The 21,832-nt window shown below is 45.8% G+C and overlaps 2 protein-coding genes across 7 annotated transcripts in view; one reads left to right on the top strand and one right to left on the bottom strand.

The window, feature by feature from the left end:
• Positions 1–15,181, top strand: part of LOC139406607 (breast cancer anti-estrogen resistance protein 3-like) — a 54,321-nt gene extending 39,140 nt beyond the window's left edge. For all 4 annotated transcript variants that reach the window (XM_071149375.1, XM_071149377.1, XM_071149378.1 and 1 more), the window contains 9 exons: positions 4,948–5,076; positions 8,440–8,885; positions 9,475–9,575; positions 10,082–10,845; positions 11,973–12,088; positions 12,203–12,374; positions 12,911–13,022; positions 13,107–13,313; positions 13,579–15,181. In XM_071149375.1, the coding sequence (XP_071005476.1) occupies positions 4,948–5,076; positions 8,440–8,885; positions 9,475–9,575; positions 10,082–10,845; positions 11,973–12,088; positions 12,203–12,374; positions 12,911–13,022; positions 13,107–13,313; positions 13,579–13,754 (2,223 nt within the window). In that variant the 3' untranslated portion in view covers positions 13,755–15,181. The remainder of the gene's footprint in view (positions 1–4,947; positions 5,077–8,439; positions 8,886–9,474; positions 9,576–10,081; positions 10,846–11,972; positions 12,089–12,202; positions 12,375–12,910; positions 13,023–13,106; positions 13,314–13,578) is intronic.
• Positions 15,182–15,329: 148 nt separating this feature from the next.
• LOC139406608 (formin-binding protein 1-like) overlaps positions 15,330–21,832 on the bottom strand; it is a 74,408-nt gene continuing 67,905 nt past the window's right edge. The window contains exons 10-16 of one of the 3 annotated variants that reach the window (XR_011634009.1): positions 21,026–21,135; positions 20,747–20,879; positions 20,255–20,349; positions 19,697–19,884; positions 19,208–19,366; positions 17,469–18,405; positions 15,330–17,420 (exon numbers count right to left, since the gene is read on the bottom strand). Coding sequence is in view for 2 of the 3 variants with exons in the window: in XM_071149379.1 (XP_071005480.1) it covers positions 19,188–19,366; positions 19,697–19,884; positions 20,255–20,349; positions 20,747–20,879; positions 21,026–21,135 (705 nt within the window). In the remaining variant the exon portion in view is untranslated. Of the gene's footprint in view, positions 18,406–18,992; positions 19,367–19,696; positions 19,885–20,254; positions 20,350–20,746; positions 20,880–21,025; positions 21,136–21,832 lie in introns of those variants that run through there. The other 2 variants (XM_071149380.1, XM_071149379.1) reach the window with 2 other exon arrangements.

The following is a 21,832-nucleotide window of genomic DNA, read 5'->3' as shown; positions in this document are numbered from 1 at the left end:
GCAAGATTCATGACAATAAATGCCAACCTGCTTTTTTATTTCACTCGTCATAACTCAGTTCAATGAAGGACCCCTGGGGGCCCACACCAGAGTCATGCAACGACACGGTACAGCTCTGACACATACCACACATACCCTTCTGCAACGGTGAAACGGTTTCACCCTGTCAGCGTATCCATGGAAATAGCATGATGCCTGAAAGCCTGTGACAGAAGCTAATGCCAGAGCCAGAAATATGACTTCAGGACAGTGAAACACTACACTGACCTATATGCTTATCCTATTCTCACTGGATGGCAATACTCTGAACTTGCTCTGACAGAGTCACACAGGGAGGTCCCCCAGCTGTGATGCACAGCAGGGCATATCCAAGAATTGATTGATTTGATTGACACACGGGCATTCATGTTATACAAGTACGTTATAGTTAAGCAATAAGGCCCAAGCGGCTGTGGTATATATGCCATTATAAACTGAGTGGGTCGAGCTCTGAATGCTGATTGGCTGACAGCCATGGTTTATCAGACCGTATACCTTGGGTATGACAAAACATTTATTTTTACTGCTCTAATTACGTTGGTAACCAGTTTATAATGGCAATAAGGCACCTCGGGGGTTTGTGGTATTTGGCCAATATACCTCCGTGTTGTGTCGTGCATAAGAACAGCCCTTTAGCTGTTTATAATTGATCATCTCTCATTGAGTACACACAAGTGATCAAAACAGAATGATTTTCAGCCCCCTAGAGCAGATTTTTCTCCATGTAACACTCTCTCAGACCATCAAAGGGCCTGGTATAGGATAGGTACCATACTCAAGACTGGAGTTACAGTATATAACATCCATCAGGACTGTGTTACCATATGGTTCAAAATCTTGTCTCTGACCATTCGGAATAATCTTACCATAATCTTACCATTAGCTGTGAATTCTAGACTTGTAGCTGTCGAGGACACAGGCCACCAATAGTATCTAGGATCTCATGCTCTGTCCGGCAGTGTTTGTGAGATGCAGGCGCTCTCTCCTCAGCTGCCCCAGGGTAGTGGGCCGTTTCTAGGAGAGTGTTAGGCCGTGCGGGCATCACACCTGGCTGACAGGCTGTGGCCAGCCCCTTCTCCCCCAGGGTGTTTGTGTGTGTGCAGGCACACTCATGCGTGTTTTTGTGTGTATGTGCGTATCTACAGTAAAGCAGAGTGAAGGCCTGCCAGCTCAAAGGATGCAGTGTAGGAAGAATATTAACTACTTCTGTCATGACACGGCCAGATCTTGTGTGCTTCACATACATTGCCCACCACTCTAAGTTCAGCATGTATGTCTCTGTAAGGGGGCAGGGATTTGGGGTGTTTTCTCATGTTGTACGGTTTCAGTCTCAGTCATCTGTATCCTCACTTGAGGAAGTCTCTCTCCCGCTCTCTCTCATAATTAAGTCTGAGACTTGCCTTTGAAACACATAAAACCTATTTGAATCTGATGAGCAGCAGGCCCACTGTCTCCCCAACAGGTCTAATAAGATGTATGCAGATACAGTGCCTTGCGAAAGTATTCGGCCCCCTTGAACTTTGCGACCTTTTGCCACATTTCAGGCTTCAAACATAAAGATATAAAACTGTGTTTTTTGAGAAGAATCAACAACAAGTGGGACACAATCATGAAGTGGAACGACATTTATTGGATATTTCAAACTTTTTTAACAAATCAAAAACTGAAAAATTGGGCGTGCAAAATTATTCATCCCCTTTACTTTCAGTGCAGCAAACTCTCTCCAGAAGTTCAGTGAGGATCTCTGAATGATCCAATGTTGACCTAAATGACTAATGATGATAAATACAATCCACCTGTGTGTAATCAAGTCTCCGTATAAATGCACCTGCACTGTGATAGTCTCAGAGGTCCGTTAAAAGCGCAGAGAGCATCATGAAGAACAAGGAACACACCAGGCAGGTCCGAGATACTGTTGTGAAGAAGTTTAAAGCCGGATTTGGATACAAAAAGATTTCCCAAGCTTTAAACATCCCAAGGAGCACTGTTCAAGCGATAATATTGAAATGTAAGGAGTATCAGACCACTGCAAATCTACCAAGACCTGGCCGTCCCTCTAAACTTTCAGCTCATACAAGGAGAAGACTGATCAGAGATGCAGCCAAGAGGCCCATGATCACTCTGGATGAACTGCAGAGATCTACAGCTGAGGTGGGAGACTGTCCATAGGACAACAATCAGTCGTATATTGCACAAATCTGGCCTTTATGGAAGAGTGGCAAGAAGAAAGCCATTTCTTAAAGATATCCATAAAAAGTGTTGTTTAAAGTTTGCCACAAGCCACCTGGGAGACACACCAAACATGTGGAAGAAGGTGCTCTGGTCAGATGAAACCAAAATCGAACTTTTTGGCAACAATGCAAAACGTTATGTTTGGCGTAAAAGCAACACAGCTGAACACACCATCCCCACTGTCAAACATGGTGGTGGCAGCATCATGGTTTGGGCCTGCTTTTCTTCAGCAGGGACAGGGAAGATGGTTAAAATTGATGGGAAGATGGATGGAGCCAAATACAGGACCATTCTGGAAGAAAACCTGATGGAGTCTGCAAAAGACCTGAGACTGGGACGGAGATTTGTCTTCCAACAAGACAATGATCCAAAACATAAAGCAAAATCTACAATGGAATGGTTCAAAAATAAACATATCCAGGTGTTAGAATGGCCAAGTCAAAGTCCAGACCTGAATCCAATCGAGAATCTGTGGAAAGAACTGAAAACTGCTGTTCACAAATGCTCTCCATCCAACCTCACTGAGCTCGAGCTGTTTTGCAAGGAGGAATGGGAAAAAATGTCAGTCTCTCGATGTGCAAAACTGATAGAGACATACCCCAAGCGACTTACAGCTGTAATCGCAGCAAAAGGTGGCGCTACAAAGTATTAACTTAAGGGGGCTGAATAATTTTGCACGCCCAATTTTTCAGTTTTTGATTTGTTAAAAAAGTTTGAAATATCCAATAAATGTCGTTCCACTTCATGATTGTGTCCCACTTGTTGTTGATTCTTCTCAAAAAAATACAGTTTTATATCTTTATGTTTGAAGCCTGAAATGTGGCAAAAGGTCGCAAAGTTCAAGGGGGCCGAATACTTTCGCAAGGCACTGTATATAAAGCAGCAACCCGTAGCTAAATTAGCTCTCTGGTAAAACAAATTGCGCCATATTAACTCATGCTAGAGTTTCCCATGCTTACCCCCTCCACCCGCCTCCTGCCAATATAAAACCATTTCCTGGAGCCTTTAATTCAGTTTTAGTTGGCATATAATTCAGTCGACCACAACAGGAAAAACTGAAATTTACAGTAGTTCAAATGTTCTCTCTGGGGACAAGGGTGAGCGCAGCCTAACAGATTTAGCCCTAGGTTAAGCAGTAGTAGCAAATTGCCTGTTAGGAGCAGCACAATACAGTGTGTGCTTCTGTAAGTGGTCAGTGAAGCCAAACACTGTGCATTCTGAACATTCCGAACAGTTAGCCAATGACAAGAAGGCCTCATGCTATTTTAGTTGGGGACAAATGGGTGTGTTCCTGTCCCATTCCTTTAAAGGGAAAAACAGAGCTTTATGAAGAGTTTCTGTACTCAAGGCTATTGTTGGTGATGTCAATATCCGCCATATATACCATTGTTTTAGTGTGCAGGGACAAAGACAGCACTAGGTAAGTACGGTTAATGCATTAGAAAACCAAGTATAATATTGGTTACTGCAGGAAGGTATTGAGTTGATGGAAGAAAATAATCCTTCAGGTCATTGCTCACCCTTAGGGCTGACGCTGAATTGCCAGTCAACTCCCCCCCCCCCCCCCCCCACAACATTTCTTTATGATCCAGGTCTTGGCAGCCCCTTGTAATGCTCAAATTGTGTTTTGGAAAGATGCAGATTGAGTGCCAACATCCCAGAAGAACACAATGGCTACAGTACTTTCCCCCAGTCTAATGCTGCCTGCCATCTCCAGGGGGTTGGTTTAAAAAGCAGCAGAGTTTTAAAACATTGTTGTTGTTCTGGGTCTAACGGACCTCTAGTTAAAAGAGGGGAAAACTGATGCTCGGTTCAACCCCACAAGTGGCGCCACTGGAGTGAAATGTCATTATGTCTCCAGAAGTATTACGTCTAACTCAGTACGACATATATTACGGGCAGACAGACAAGTTGTGCAACAGACCAACCCTTTTATAATGCGTTTAGAAAATATAAGCCAAAGCAGGAAGACAGTGTGGAGGGGAAGTCTATTGATTGTGAAAGAGGATTTCCTCAAAGCAGGACTGAGAAGAGTCTCTGTATTATCAACCTGATAGGTATTTCCTGGCAGGAACCTGCTATCATAGATGAGGTCATCCCATGTCCCCTTTTTTGCTATATGACTGACACAATGTGTGTTTTGAACTATGCAAGTAGACTGTAAATCCTAGTGTGAATCACAGCAGCCTGGCATAGTGGACTGTGTGTGTATGAGTGTGTGTGTCACTGTATTCAGGTGAGTGTGTTGTTGCTCCACCCGGAGGCCTCTTGCTGGGGCAGAACAGGGCAGAGGGGCATGGCAACAAGGCCAGGATATGACACAGCAGTCAAAGCAGAGGCAGGTAGAGCCCTCGGCCAATTGGAGCCTTCGGCATAGTGCATCTCTGGGAAGTTACAGCCCAGGAAACAAAGAGGGGAGGAGAGCTCTGTATGACACATGCTTACACAGAAAAAAAGACAGAGAGGGAGAGGGAGAGAGAAAAATAAAGTGTGTGTGAGAGGTAGCTAGAAACAGTAGAGGGAGAGTTATATTACAAAGGTTTACCGGTACATAGACAGACCGACAGATAGATGCAGACAGCCAGTGCAGTGCACACAGTGTGCACCCTCAGTACAGCAACCATGTCTGTGAGGATACCAGTACTGAAAGAGCCTGTTCTTCCTGTCTATGTGCAGTTCTCCAGGGACAAGTACATCATGGAGGGCCCACCGGAGAAACTACGCAAGGAGCTGGAAGACGAGCTGAAGCTGGGCAGTGAGGAACCACGCAGCCACGCCTGGTACCATGGTGCCATCCCCAGACAGGTAAAAAAAAAACTCTCTCTCTCTTTCTCTGGAGGGACAACTCAGCTGCCTGTTTGCCATGCCTGTTTTAGAGTCCAATGATTTAGCTTGAGTCAAAGGATTCTTGATAAAGTATTTTTTTTGTGGCCGGCGGCACATGCTGGAGGATATTTAAATAAAGAGATGGAGCCAAGAGAGGCTTACTGTGAAACACGACCAGCCCAATGAAAGCATGCAGAGGGGAGGGGTTCCTCTGTTGCCAACAGCTACGGCCGGGTGTCCAGTTGCACACTGATTTCATTCAGGGGCCTGTCACTCCCACCCTGTGGAGGAATCACAGCACTGGCGCTCTGAAAACATGGCAACCATGCAAAACCTTGCATACCCACGCAGAGCAGGACAGCTGGCCAGACAGACACGTTTACAAGCTCAACCAAAAATCTCTGTAATGACATCCAACACAATGCTTTGTTTGGTCACACTGCAGTATTATGTGAATGGAGTCAGGGAGCTCAGACACTTTGGCAGGCAGCTCTTGTCATAAATATGTGAAAACTCCCAGTGACTAGAGGTTTCTAGAGGGGATCTGTGTCTCTTTCATGTGGACTGAAGAGTAAAAGCTACATGGCTGAGGGTCTGGACTTAGGAGGGGGCTGTGACAGTGTGACAGATCCCTGCCCTCTGACAACTAGCGCAGCAGTGTTCAACTATTACCCTAGGAGGTCAGGAGCCTGTTGGTTTTCTGTTCTACCTGATCATTAATTGCACCCACCTGGTGTACCAGGTCTAAATCAGCCCCTGATTAGAGAGGAACAGCAGAAGAAAAACACACAGTGGAACTGGCTTTGAGGTCCAGAGTTGAGTTTAAGGGCTCTATGGGCTGAGCCTTGTTTTGAACACAGGGATGTAATGTCTGAGGAGTGTTACTGATGATGACCCACCTCAACACCCAGAGCTCTGCTCAAATAAGTGCTTGTACACAGAGTAGTAAAATCAGAGACTGTGTTTTTTCCTGTGATTCACTCTCAGGCAACAACTTGTCTGAAACTGGTTGAGCCAGATCAGAATCAGACAAATAAGGACAAGTCAACAACAGAAATAAGTATTTATCTTGACAGGTCTGTTCTACAGCACTGGCTGTATTAAGTCCATTAGGCTGTGTGAGGCTCAGTGACAAAAGGGCAGACTCACTGTCAGTTTGACATACTGTGGCTGAATGGTTCATTGAAATGGGCTTCATTTCAACCTTGTGCTTTCATCAGTATCTCACTAAGAGCTTGTCACTGAGAACTTGTCAGTGTGAACAGAGCGGCGCTGACACACACTTAGTAGTGAAAGCTCAGGCCACAGAGCTCGGTCCATGAACCCCAGCCTCAGCACACACACACAGAGCTCGGTCCATGAACCCCAGCCTCAGCACACACACACAGAGCTCGGTCCATGAACCCCAGCCTCAGCACACACACACAGAGCTTGGTCCATGAACCCCAGCCTCAGCACACACACACAGAGCTCGGTCCATGAACCCCAGCCTCAGCACACACACACAGAGCTCCGTCCATGAACCCCAGCCTCAGCACACACACACAGAGCTCCGTCCATGAACCCCAGCCTCAGCACACACACACAGAGCTCGGTCCATGAACCCCAGCCTCAGCACACACACACAGAGCTCGGTCCATGAACCCCAGCCTCAGCACACACACACAGAGCTCGGTCCATGAACCCCAGCCTCAGCACACACACACAGAGCTCGGTCCATGAACCCCAGCCTCAGCACACACACACAGAGCGAAAGGTCTTAATTGGATGGTAACAACACAGGGGTTCAATCAAATGACATGATGCTATTTATTAACATCTTCTGTTATAGCCGTCCACTGATCTGCCAGGGACCACGCCTCTATAAGTCTAATCATCACCCCTAAGATAAAAGTTCATCTGTGCTCACTGTGCCACCCATCCCATTTCCCAGTACACCTGTCACCTTCTGGTTTCGTCCTACTGTATCTCTCAGTGGAGTGTATGTAGGCCAGGGAGCCCTGCAGCCTTGTTCCATGTCTTACGTTGTGACCTTGTAAGGGGTGTGAGCCAGCATGTATCACAGCCCTCCATTAGGCATTGTGAGAGTTACAATGGCTCTGCCAGTCCCTGGTTACAGTAGCTGCACACACTGTCCTGTTTACCCACAAGACTGGGCGTCTCTGAACTAGAACTACTAGAACTAGTAAGACCAGCTCAGTCAACTCCCATTCTACCATTAGAGAACACATCAGCAGCTTCAGGTGATGGAGGAGTCCCCCCCCCCCCCCCATGCCAGTGCATCAGGGATAGTGAATGTTGTCACAGTGCATGTATGTCACACGGAAAAACACTGGCCACTCAAGTTGCTCAACGAGTTGTGCTGGCAATGGGATTGTGTTACGATTTTCCCTGCTGTAAAAATAAAAACTCATAGCTGTTTGAAAACCCTTTCAATTTCCATATAATTTCACAACAAAACATTTCACAACGGTTATCTGTCAGAAATGTATAAATAACTTTGCATAGCTAATGGATGTAATATGGAACGCAATTTCAATGAGCTATTTCATGAGGTATAAATCATATGAATTTCAATGCGTCAACTGGGTTTAAAATCTTAAAGCATTGCCTCGTGTGTAAAATCACAGATGGGACCTGAGTAAGAAATGGAGCTCGTTTGAGCTTGTCCTTGCGGGCATGTGACAGGATGGCATAAGACTGGTAAACACACACATGCTCAGCTTTACATGCTGCACCTCTTCAGCAGAACAGGGACTTTACGTAAGGACAAGGTAAAACAGCATTCATGCTGCCTAGTGATCCTAGTAAGGTTTAATAAGCTCCTTCCTGGTGCTACTGCGGCCGGATTGTGAAAAGAGGGCTTTTAAACTTTTAATTAAAAACCCTCCACCTTCCGACACCAAAACATAATTACTGTTCAATAGTATCTTAATTAAAAAGGTAATTAAATGTTTGGAAGAACAACATGAGTGGAGTGGAGTGTGTAGACCAATGTGTGACATGACTGAGTTTCTACACAACACTGGGGCTTTTGGTCATTTGACCCTACAGTTTGGCTGTGTGGCCTGCACTCAGAGAGCATTTTGGGAGGTATCATGATGTTACAGTACAGTAACAGTAGTGCTAGTGAAAACATTCAGTGAGCCAAGCATGTTACTGAGAAGGCCATTCAGTGAGGGAGTAGAGCGCCTGTCGCCACAAATCCAACAGTGAGACAAGTGTGACAAACTGAAAACACACTAGATACAGTTCTAACTGTGTGATATTGAAAATACAACCAAGTGTGTGAGCTACATGTCTGTGTGTATGTGTGCTCAACATGTGTCCTCTGGTGTCCAGGTGGCAGAGAACCTGATCCAGAGAGATGGGGACTTCCTGATCCGGGACTCTCTGTCCAGCCCTGGGAACTACGTCCTGACCTGCCAGTGGAAGAATAGCCCGCAACACTTCAAGATCAACAAGAAGGTGGTGGCCATGAACGAGGCTTACTCCCGGGTGCAGTACCTGTTCGAGAAGGAGGGCTTCGACAGTGTGCCTGCCCTGGTGCGTTACTACGTTGGCAACAGGAAGCCAGTGACGGAGGCGGTGGGGGCCATCGTCTTCCAGCCCATCAATAGGGCCTTGCCCCTGCGCTGCCTAGAGGAGAAGTATGGTGTGGCCTGTGTCCGTGTGGAAGCTGGCCTGACCCTGCCCGAGAGGAAGAGCCAGACATCTAAACGCCTGAGCCTCAACATCATGAACGGACACACCCAGGACCACAGCCTCGGACGGGGGAACCTGCTTAGGTTAGTAGTCTATCTACAGAGGCTCAGGCCGGTACATAGTGTATGTGGTTGGAAATTGTCTGTGAGCCGTAGGCTACAATGGAGATGCTTGCTTGCAGGCGCAAGATCCATTTAGATCCAATACAGCAATAAAGTGCCCTTTATTTTCCTCTGCAGCCATTTATATGCCGGCAACTTATAAGTAGCTATAAAATATAATTTTGTAGGGGGTTTGTCCAAATGGAATTGGCTCCGTATAATTTCATGTATAGCCTAACATGCGAACACGTGCACTCCAAATTTGTAAGACTAATGTGGGAGTCACAGAGATAAGTACACGTCTACAATAAACCATTCCTGAGGTGAAATAAGGAGTGGTGTTTAGCCTGGATGGAGAATACCAACCTCTGAGCACAATACCAAGGCAAAAAATACCCCATCAAATTACACTGTACCATTTTACATAACAAACAGTGCACACAATGTATCAGGTTTCTCTAGGGGTTAGTGGTGTGGTGTGCCCAGTAGCCATGTCTCAGTTGGTAGCTAGAGGGATCAGTCCAACTGAACACTCCTTTTCTCCTTCTCTTCCTCACTCTCGGTCTATCAGGAACAAAGACAAGTGTGGAAGCCAGCCGGCGTGTCTGAACCACGTTCAGGAGAGACGACGGCCCCTCAAAACCCACCAGTCAGAGAGCTTCCTCCCGCTAGGTATGTACCATCCCCTCTCTCTTACTCATTATGCTGCAGTCAGAGGATGTACAGCTCTGACGAGCCTGCAAAAGCCTTGTTTCCGTGAACATGCACTCTTTGCACAGGGGTGGGAATATTTCAAAGGCAAATATAAACATTTTCTTCTTCAAAACGTTGCTTTTTACACTTTCAACTCAGAAGTGAAAAGTGTGACATGAGCTGGAGATGAAGATAAATGTATTTCTGAAAGGATTACAGATAAAAGTTGAAATGGGAATCGATAGATGCGCTTGAAGTCTGAGTCTTTGGAATAAAAGAGACGAGAGATCAGAGAGATTCAAAAAGCTGCATTCCATTCTGTGACTGACAATGTAATTAAGCTTTCTATGCAGTCAGACTTCAAATAGACAGCAGGACTCCCAGTCAGCAGCTACAGAACACAGCATGGCTCTAGCTGTGTGGTGTTGCTAGGCTGCAGTGTGCAGGTTTAAATAATGATGTTTACTCGCTCACCCTCTCCCCAGGCTCCAGGCCCCAGCCCCAGCTCATGGAGCACCAGCCAAGCCCCAAGTCTCCAGTATTCAGGACGGGTAGTGAGCCGGCACTCAGCCCCACCGTGCCAAGGAGGATGGACTTTGAGACCCAGGCCGGGGAGGCCATACGGGGCTCAGACAGCCAGCTCTGCCCCAAGCCGCCCCCTAAGCCCAGCAAGGTGCCCTCCATCAGGATGCCCCACTCCCCACGTCTGCAGCCCCTGGCTGCCCCAGCCCCGGGTCCCCCTGTACCCCCACTGAAACCCAAGAAGCAGCATGTGATCCAGGCTCTCCAGCCTCCGCAGCCCCCCAGCCCAGAAGTGAATTACTGTGAACTCAGCACCTGCAGCCCAGCAGAGTTGGACAGGCTCCAGGCCCCAGCCCCAGGGCCCCAGCCCAACAACAACAGCTACGTAGAGAGGCTGAGGACGGAGGAGAGCCAGAGGAGCAGATTGGACCGCAGCTCCTACCACCACGCCATCGAAGCCCTGGAGAATGGCAGCAAAGAGGAGGTGGAAGGAGGTGGAAAAGGAGGGATGGAAGAGATAGAGGAGACTGTGGAGGAGAAGGAGAGATGCTTCCGACGGCCGGTGTTTGAGACTGCGTCTGCGTTCCGGCCGGGGGAGTTTGAGTCGAGGCTGCTGCCTGCAGAGAACAAACCCCTCGAGATGAGTGTACTGAAGAGAGCCAAAGAGCTGCTGGTCCATAAAGACCATCACATCATCGCCAAACACATCCTCATGGCAGACTGCCAGGTACTGATTTGTACTGTCCCTCTACACACCGTACCCACATTACGTTCACCACACCACTAGTCCTACCAGATGTCTGAACACTCTGGGCTGAATCCCAAACAGAGATCATAACTCAAATTTCAGTGTACATCATGAATTGATTATATACACAGAGAATTCCAAACATTAGCAACACCTTCCTAATATTGAGTTACACCACGCCCCTTTTTGCCTCAATTCATCAGGGCATGGACTCTACAAGGTGTTGAAAGTGTTCCACACGGATGCTGGCCCATGTTGACTCCAATGCTTCCCACAGTTGTGTCAAGTTGGCTGGATGTCCTTTGGGTGGTGGACAATTCTTGATACACATGGGAAAGTGTTGAGTGTGAAAAACCCAGCAGTTTTGCAGTTCTTGACACAAACCGGTGCGCCTGGAACCTACCACCATACGATACCTCATTCAAAGGCACTTAAATATTTTGTCTTTCCTATTCACCTTCTGAATGGCACACATCCTCAATCCATGTTTCACTGGTCTCGAGGTTTAAAAATCCTACTTTAACCTGTCTCCTCACCTTCATCTACACTGATTGAAGTGGATTTAACAAGTGACATATAAATAAGGGATCATAGCTTTCATTTGGTCAGTCTGATGCATAGAGCAGGTGTTCTTAATGTTTTGTGCACTCAGTGTAAATTTGCAGGACAGTGTGATGAGTTTGGATTCAGGCCTCATTCAGCAACATATAACTTAGGGGCTAGAAACAGCCAGGCACACCAAGGGCATCAGAGACTGGTATTTCATTAATTTCCTCTCGTTGGTATTTGGCCTTTTACAGTCAGGTGTCTTATATGTCTGTCTGCTACACCACATAAAGTGCAAAACCAAACCAGTGAATTTAACTTTAGTAAGACGCACCAAAAATGATCTGCAGCCAAATCCTGGGTGTCTAGTCTGAGAGAAACATGTTCCCAGCGTTGTTAAAGACAGCTAGAGTACACAGTTATGTAGATGTGGCTTTGAGGTGTCTCTTCTTTAATTCAGTCAGAAGGAGCTAATGATCAACGATTTCCCCAAGCATGACCATACTAAAAACACTTCTAAAACCACATTAATGCAACAACAAAAATGGTGTACCTGACAGGTTGCTAGGGTACATGGCATCTCTGAGGAGGCGAAAGGTCAAATGGGTGTGTCCTCTGGTCTGGAGCTGGTGACCTTACCCCACGGCAGGCAGCTGCGGCAAGACCTGATGGAAAGGTAAACACACACCCCCAAATCCACCTGGCACTCCTCCTCGGGTACTAGGGACTCCTCATGTAGACGCAAAAGGTTAGAGGGACTTATGACTGAACTTTCTGTCGTGTAACCCAGGCACCACACCATGGCCATCGGGGTTGCCGTGGACATCCTGGGCTGCACAGGAAGTCTGGAGGAGCGGAGCGCCACACTGAACCGTATCATCATGGTGGCTCTAGAACTGAAGGACTCCATGGGGGACCTGTACGCCTTCTCCTCCATCATGAAAGCACTGGACATGCCTCAGGTACCCCACTCAATACAACTGGACACATAAGACACGGTCCACCACATGGTCTGAGTTGAGTCTTTAACCCTTCACCCTCGTGGGAGTTGGCTAAATTGAAATGTTTCTTACAGAAGAAATATGGAAAGCATATGCATAACCATGGTAGCAATTGAAAGGGAACAGGTTACAGTTCACCTGACCAGACTGAATCATAACACCACACTGTAGATTTTATGTGCATTTTACATTTACTGTACCTTTCGCTGTATTTGTTGATCACGAAATCTGAAAATACTCTGGATATATTCAGTAACAAGAATATTCCTGGAAAATGTGCGGTAGGTGCAACATAGACAAAAAATGACAAGGGGTTTGAGTGAGAGGTTTCACTGGCGTTACTGTACAGCCACTGCGTTCCAATTTAGGCATCTATCAGTGTCCAAATCTGCCCTTTTCAACATGTATACAGGTACGAGTGTAAAGGGCTGCAGGTGTAAGCGGAGATTCCTGGAGATATTGTGGTGTTTGTTTCCTAACACTGCGCTTGACCACAGATCACACGGTTAGACCAGACCTGGACCATGCTGAGGAGAAAGTACACTCAGACTGCCATCATATACGAGAAGTCTCTCAAGCCATTTTACAAGGGACTGTATGAAGGAACAGGTAAATGCACATCATTGGAGCCTTCAGTTGTAGTTGTGTGATAGTGGCTGTAGTCTCTGACCGTGTCCCTGTGTGTGTGTTTAGTGGACATGCCCCTGACTGGCACCACAGTGCCTCTACTGATGCCACTGCTGATGCTGATGGAGCGCCCGGCGGTGGCGTTCGAGGGCATGGAGCTGTGGGAGAGCAACGACCAGGGCTGTGAAATCCTGCTACGCCACCTGGAGGAGGCTCGCAGCGTGGCACACAATGCTGACTCATACACCGCCAACACTGAACGAGTCCTGCAAGGTAATGCACTCCACCGCTAGATACACACCTACTGCTAGATACACGCCCACCGCTAGATACACGCCCACCTCTAGATACACGCCCACCGCTAGATACACATCTAACAGTTGTCCAAATGAATTGCTATGCAAATACTCTTGTCCAAAACGACCTGTATTCACATTTGCCCTTAGCGTTTTTCACACTATAACAAATGCCATTCTGCATGTCTCAGCAGGTATGATGAGTTACAAGGCCAATGATAATGTGTTCTTTCTGGCTACAGATTTCCAGGCTGATGAGGATCTGTTGGAGATCTGTAAAACAGACTTCCAGCTGCGTCTGCTGTGGGGCAGCAGAGGGGCGGCTGTCAACCAGACGGAGAGATACGACAAGTTCACACTCATCCTGACTGCTCTGTCCAGGAAGCTAGAGCCAGCAGTCAAACACACAGAACTCTGAACAGGACAGTCAGGCTAGTTAAGAGAGAGGACGAGGAAGATTGTTACAGAGCGAGACCACTGTCCTTTCCCAACCTGTCCACTGGAGTGAGTCAGATCCATCTGGAACTCATCCTTGGCAGGACACCGATCTGAGTGTGCTGATATGAAGGGGAAAAATGTCCCTCCTTGACGCAGGACGGGGGGGGGTTGCCTGGTCCCAGATCTGTTTCTGCTCTTGCCCACTATTTGGGGTCGGCAGGTAGCCTAGTGGTTAGAGTGTTGGGCCAGGAACCGAAAGGTTGCTGGATCGAATCCCCGAGCTGACAAGGTAATAATCTGTCATTCTGTCCCTGAACAAGGCAGTTAACACATTGTTCCCCGGTAGGCTGTCATTGTAACTAAGAATTTGTTCTTAACTGTCTTGCCTAGTTAAATAAAGGTAATTTTTTTATAAAAAAAAAAAATACTCCGTTGCCAATGGCATGACAATGAGTGCCATTAGCACAAACAGACTGTCACCCAGGTTAGGAGGGGGGCATTTACACCATATATGGTAGTGTAGCCCTTTGACCCTGGTCCTTAGTCATCCTACTGTATGTTACAGACTGGAACACACACTGACCACAGAGAGGACTCAAGAAGTGTTTCTGAAAGTGTTTGTCAGATGGAAATGTATGTATGAATGTGTCACTAAAGTAGTGATTGTACACCCTTGTTATAACGGTACAACAATGACTTTGAAAGGAGAACATAGAATGACGAGACAGAAGTAGAAGGAGAAAAAACGATTGGTCGCTATACAATAAAGGCAGTTTAACCGTATATCTTCAATACTATATACTGTATGTACATGAACTAGATCTTCGACTGTGTGTTCCATGTTCCTCAGATGGTATGAGTTCATCTGGATAATCCTGAATGTTGTACATAATCATGTGAATGCTAGACTGTAATATATTTCCCTCTTAAATATTGACTTGTAAATAGAGTTGAGTATAATATCTTTATATGAATTATTGTCAAGAAATGAATAAATAGATGAAGAAATTACATGCAGGTGGTGTCTGAGTAACAACAACAACAACAACATTTCACAGTAAGTATTATGATGCAAAACAATGGTCTGGGTTCCATCCATATCACACAAGTATTGAAAACAATGGTCTGGGTTCCATCCATATCACACAAGTATTGAAAACAATGGTCTGGGTTCCATCCATATCACACAAGTATTGAAAACAATGGTCTGGGTTCCATCCATATCACACAAGTATTGAAAACAATGGTCTGGGTTCCATCCATATCACACAAGTATTGAAAACAATGGTCTGGGTTCCATCCATATCACACAAGTATTGTGGAAGATCAGAGTTCTTGCTGGATTGAAATTTAAAAAGGTGGAGACTGTATTGACGGGAAACACTGCAATGTCGTCTCAGTTGGAAATCACCTTTATATTTGAACATGGATCTTATGCGATACAGATTGAATCCAGCCCTGTGTAAATCCAGAATAGTCCAACCAGGATTTTTGGAAAACCAGGGAATTTTACAACCCAAATGAAGGCTCCAATAAGATGCTAAATGTTCTTTGGTATGTTCATGTGTTTGTTTTATTAGAACAATGAGAAAAAACAGATCCCCCCCCCCCCCACAAAGTGTCTTGACAACATGAAAAAGTAAAGAGATGTGCACAACAACATGAAGAAATAGAAGTACTGCCATTGATTATTACAATGTGTTAAAATAAGAGTCAACAGTGAGATTATCATATCTACTTTTTGCAATTAAATGAATTTGCTACCATGCCAACTCAGCTAGGTTGGTAGATAACACAATTTGCTCCTTGCCGTGATATGCGTGAATTCTTTATATCATCTTAAAGCATATTGTTAGGTTTTTTGCATAATGATCAGAATTACAGCATAATGGATATGATTTAGCTCACAGTTTTAATCCAAAGTGAAAATCACATTTTTAAATGTGGTTGCTAGTGAGAAACCTACAGCATTATCTATCGTCATACTTTGTCACCACTGAAGGCCACTTGCACCAAGGTGCCAAGAATACAGTCAGCACTGTTTTAGGCCATTAGAGACAAGCATGTCAAAATCCTACTAATGAATGATAGCCAGACACACACACCGCTGAAAATAATGGGTTAAGGTGCTTCATATTCAAATCAACTACTTACACCATGACAGCTTCTCCTGATTTAGAGATCTACAATGCCATGTTCTAGATATTGGATGATATTGTAGGGTAGGGTCAATACATATTTGCTGTAAGCTCCAGAAATGTTGAGTCAAGCATGCACCTTCATGCCCTGAAAGCCATTCAAGGGAATTCCACTGAAACGAAAGGGAGGATTCCAACCCCCACTTTCTGATAACACACCTATTAACCAGTTCAACAAGAGAGGAGTGATGATTCAAATGAGAGCATTCATGCAGGCAATGGAATTTACATGATCAACTAAAAATCACAGGATTTATATAACATGCACTGTTCCATTTGATCTGCATGAGCTTTGTTAGTGCACATTAATCAACAAAGCAGATCGGTCTTAATCAAGACATCCAATGGAAGTACGAACATGGGGTTCTTTAGGAAGTTCAGAGGTACAGTTCAAGTAAGATGAGCATATCATGATATGATAACAATGTCACTTTCACAGCTTTAAGTATTGATTAAGAACTAAAGCACTGCTCGTATAAGCATTTCAGAGTGGGACCATCAAATTTACAACAGAAAAAGTTGTTTTTAATAGTGAATATTATACCCTGCCACGGGTAAAACGCTGTGTCAGTCTCATAAAAGCTACTTAACTTCTTTGATTAAAGTCCAATCACTCACCATGTCAATTATGCTCATATGCAAATTCAATTCACTTTCAAATTCATTCAATTCAAGAGGGTTAGTATCAAAAGCATTTACATGGCTAGCTACAGTAAATGCCTTTATTTTGTGGTAGTTCTGAACTCTACACCTCCTATAATAACATAGTGGTCACCTTCCATTTGGACAAAAGGTAGCATACAGAGTCCATTTCATTCATTCATTTATTCATTGATATTCGATTCAAATGCTATAGGGCAAAAGTGCATCAGTGAAGACCATGTCCCTATTCAGAAGGATGTTCTGACAACAATGCATGGTTACTTTGAGCTAACGGCACGATTCTGAGAAGTGAGTCATTCATCTGATTAAAATCCCTATAAAAAGTCACAATAAAAACACATTCAGCATGAAATAAAAGAGATGTTAATACATACAATTTAGTAATAAAACAAACTACGTATATGCATACACACATTAGTACGCATACATATGTATAATCACATTCACAATTATAATATGCGCTTGAAACAGGAACGGTATGGGAATGCAACACTCTTTCACGTGGAGACCGCACGCAGCAAAGCCCCAGGATGCTCCTGTGAGACCGAGGAGAAGAGACGCGGCAGGAGTCTGGGTGGGGCCCAGAGGAGCACCACAGCAAGCCACCGTAGACTGTCGGTTGGAGCCCTTGTGTGCGGCAGAGAGTGATGGAAGAGCAATCAGCAGGTCCATCCCCACTCCCAGAGTTAGTATTAAGGCAGAGACTGCAAGGAGATTTGGAGTGTTGTTGAACTGCGGGTGGATGCCCAGTCATTTGTCTCAGCTCAGCCTCCAGGTTTCCTAGCCTGAGCTGCTGTGTGATGACTGGCTGGTGAGGGAGGAGGTTTCCTAGCCTGAGCTGCTGTGTGATGACTGGCTGGTGAGGGAGGAGGGCCCTCTGCTGGCATGCTGCCTTTCTCCAGTCTGCGGTGCTGGTGTAGGGTTGAGGAGGAGGGGATGAAGTGGTAGTGTAAGGGCAGGCAAGCTGTTTCTAGAGAAGTACTGCTCCTACGCTGATCTGAGTGGCCGTGCCACATGAGATCCTGAACAACAGCACGACAGAGGTGACGCTCAACACACACACAGCATGATGGGAATGTTTTGATTAACACAGAAAGAAAAGAAACGGAGAGACAAAAGAAACCAAAATCATGGATGAATGAAGGAGACAGACAGGAAGACTAGAAGTGAACCAACGGGCGGCGGGGGCAACCACAGAGTTACATACAAGACGCTGCATTCCTTCCCGTATGACGTAATGACAGTTCATATTACAGACATGCTGAAGCACGTTAAGGTAAGGCGACCGCAGGCGAGTAGCACAGTCAGGCAGACATTCCCAACAACGGAATGAGAATGTAACAATGCGACAACAAGGCAGGCTGTTAGTGCTGGATGTTGCCTGAAGAGCAGAAATACAACATTAAGAGATACGTAATAGTGGAGTAGTAGTGTGTTCATTGCTTATCTCTCATTATAAAAGATGTTGTGAGTCGCTAACTATAAGCCCCCTCCCTGGTCCCTGATCTTGCTGGTATGCTGCAGTGGATTGGTTACTCTGTGTTGTGTATAGACAGTTTAGAAGAACACTCCCCTCCTATAGAGGCATAGCTACCACCTCAGGAATCTCCACTGCTATGGAATGATGTTAATGGCCATGGATGTGTGCATGCAAACATGTGACCGGCCAACCCCCTCCCCTCCCAAGTCAAGCCCTGCCTGCCACTAGCTCCACCAGACTCAGCATGTACCCTCCACCAAAGACCTCGCCACACTGCTCCACTCAGGAACCTGCAGTCCAACAGGAGAGAGAGAGAGAAAGGAGAGGAGTTACTGTACCGACCCCCACCCCTAGGACAGAGACAGATAGCGGACAGTAAGTAGTACACAGTGAAGAACCACGCCCCTGGGTGTAATATAGCCCTGACCACCAGATGGCAGCATTGTTGTGACACACACACACATACATACAAATCAAAGGAAGAGAGAAGAAGTGTACAATTATCTTAAAGGGTAGTATGGTGGTGGGAAATATTAGTCATATAGGCACAAACTAGGCCACTCCTTACCGGGACGTATTACTGCATTCCTGTCTTAATAGGTGGAGCAGAGTACTTAACATACCAGGCTCACAACAGCTGAGTGATAACATATAGACAATACAATGGGTCAAATCTGTATAAGTCACTTTTCCTATTTTCCAAATCACTTTGATCCAAAGTAGAAAGATCTTAAAACCAGAAGAGCATTTTATCATTTACCTCAAACATTTTTTTTTTAAAAAGATACATGAACTAAAAACAACAAATCACTTTTGAAATATAAAATAAAATAATCAGGCCTAAGGGGTGATGAGTCCCCTTGCCATAGAGCATGGCTATGGATATGTCGTCCTACAGACACACATGGCTTAATTCATTGATACTGAGCTCCTAGAGGGTCACGACAATAGCAGGACTGTAGAGTGTTTGTTTGTCCGTGAGCTCACACAGTGAACAAAGAGGACTTGCTGTTCGGACCAGCACTCCCCAGAGGAAGAGGGCTTATAATATGAGTCCATGCAGGTGGTCAGATCAGATGTAGGTGACTGCACCTTTGCTGTTCTTCTCCATGGCGATCTCCACGTAGGACGTGGGCACATAGCCCTCCTCTCCGCTCTGCTTCCTGGCTCGCGTCCAGCCGTCGCCCTTGTCCTCCTCGATGATGTACAGCACGTCGTCCTCTTTCATCAACAGTGTTCCCTCATTCTGACCTGGGGGTCAACAGCACAACACAGACCAGAGACATTCTGTTAGCGCACAGAGAAAGAACCACAACACAGACCAGAGACATTCTGTTAGCACACAGAGAAAGAACTACAACACAGACCAGAGACATTCTGTTAGCGCACAAATAACCACCTTACAGGAATACCACATCACATCATTAACATGCCATATTCACATTCATGCAAATGCTAAAAACTGCTCCAGTGTTTGAGTCAATATTGCTAGTTGAAATGCCCAACCCACCACACACAGTGTCACCACACAGTAAGACAGTGAAATGCACAGAGCGCACCACTGGCTCGGCTGTACTATACCATCAAAGGAGTAGAGCGCTTTGCAGTGGCCAAGGACTGGGAGGGGGTCGTCGTTGTCAAATTCATCATCAAACTCGTCTGGCTGGTGGGCCTGTCGGGGGTCTGGCTGATGGGCCTGTCGGGGGTCTGGCTGGTGAGGGGGGCTGCGGTGCTCCTGGCTGGGGTCATCTGTGTAACTGCCCTCAGGGCTGAGGAGAGGAAGAGGAGAAGAGGGTGGGGCGAAGAGATGGATGAGAGAGTCAGTGCCATCTCAGCCACTCAAGCTGTAGGATTCTGCTCCAGACAGAATGTGACCGAGCGTTTGAGTCATTTTCCTTTAGAAAAACTATTACGACTCCACCCATGTTAAGCTTTCAAAGACACAAAGAACAAGGTGTGTCATTCTATTTATATACAGACATCTGGTAAACCTGTTAGATTGGATTTGTTCAATTTACGCTATGGCCCAGGGGAACATGTTACTTTCACTACAATAACTCTATGTTACTACTATTAATACTTCTTCTAGTCTACAATCTATTACTACCACATAAACAACGTGTTTCTGTGCCCTCTGACCTCTCTCTGCCATGGGGTGTGTGATGGTTGACGTCGGCACTGGGTCTTCGATCTCCTCTGGTGCTCACCTTCCCCTCCACCTCTGACAGCCAGCTCTGTGTGTGTGTGAGGGAGACAGAGAGAGAGACAAAGAGAGAGACAAAGAGAGCGAGAGAAAAGGACATTAAGAGGTAGACAGTCATAACATTCATATTGCTGTTAATACCCCCACGATGGATCCACTCATTCTTATCCTGGATATGCCATTGTTCAACCAGTCTTTCAATATAGTGTGGTAGATGTAACCCTCGGACTCTCAAAGAACTCCTATCCTGTTCTACTCAGTGTTCTATTGACAAAGGGAAGCCGTGCATATAGTCATCCCCCAGAGGGGGCTAACTCGGCACAGGAAACCGTCGCCCAGTCACTATTTCTCCAGATGTACTGTGATGCCTTTCTTCCGCTCTCCTTCACCCATTCCTTCCTTCAGGGCTCTTGGCTGGGGAGGCTTACCTCATTCTTGTGGATCTCGGAGCGTAGTTTCTCCATGTTGCACATGGTCTCAGAGATCTTGGGCTGGAGGCTCTGTGGGTCGCCCATCTGAGGGTTCTTCTCATACACATCCTTCATCTTGTTCAGTGCATCTCTTCACAAACATACACGCAGTCACAATGTGAACACATAGCAACACATTTAACAAATGACACTGACATGCCAATGAAATACTAATGAAATGTGGACAGCATAAGAGAGAGACAGATCAGTGTTAAAGTAAGTGTTCCCATGGCCTACCTTTGGTCCACCTCTTTCTGTAGTTCTTTGCTGAGCTCGTCGATCCGAGCCTGCAGCCTCTTGCGTCTCTGTTCGGGAGGCAGATGGCTGAAGTCCTCCAGTGACGGAGCCTGAAATCGCATCAGGACACTATCCAGTTACAATGACACAGTCACTCGTGGTCTCTAGAGACCTTCTCACAGCAAGAACCTACGAGAACTATACTAGTAGAGACCGGAGAACGAATAGGTTGGAGAGCCTCACTCTAGAACGGCTCGTGACACTAGACCTGTGCTATAGAACTCCACAAGGTGAGACACGTACAGCTAACTACGGCAGAACAGACCTCACCTTCACTGACCACTGGGCAGGTTTGGGTTACAATAGAAGAAAAAGCAGAAGATGGAACGGTTATCAAAACGTACGTGGCTCATGTAGGTTGTCACGGTAACTATGAGCACAGCATCACAAGGGTGTGACTATGGAAGGAGAGTCAAGAGGTTGTCGGGGGTTACCCACAGCTGTCAAGAACAAAGATGGACAGAATCTGATGAGCCCTATTAGTGTGTCAATCTGGGTGAAGTTATACTTATGTAATCTGTTATTATATTTCAATCATTTAACTTATTGAATCTTAACGCTACATAGAATGTGGGGTATCATGTATTGGAAAGGCTATCCTCCAAGGAGAATACATTGTTCTCAAGATATCCTTTAAATTCCACTAAAAAAAAGTTGACATCTTAAAAGCCCTCTTTAGATGATGCAATGCCATTTGAAGCAGGAAGAAGGTTGTTTCCAGGAAGTCTGTCTCCATACTGCAGACAA

This window comes from Oncorhynchus clarkii, chromosome 4, assembly GCF_045791955.1.
Source record: "Oncorhynchus clarkii lewisi isolate Uvic-CL-2024 chromosome 4, UVic_Ocla_1.0, whole genome shotgun sequence".
In the NCBI taxonomy this organism is placed as follows: domain Eukaryota; kingdom Metazoa; phylum Chordata; class Actinopteri; order Salmoniformes; family Salmonidae; genus Oncorhynchus; species Oncorhynchus clarkii.
This window is presented reverse-complemented; position numbering and strand designations above follow the sequence as displayed.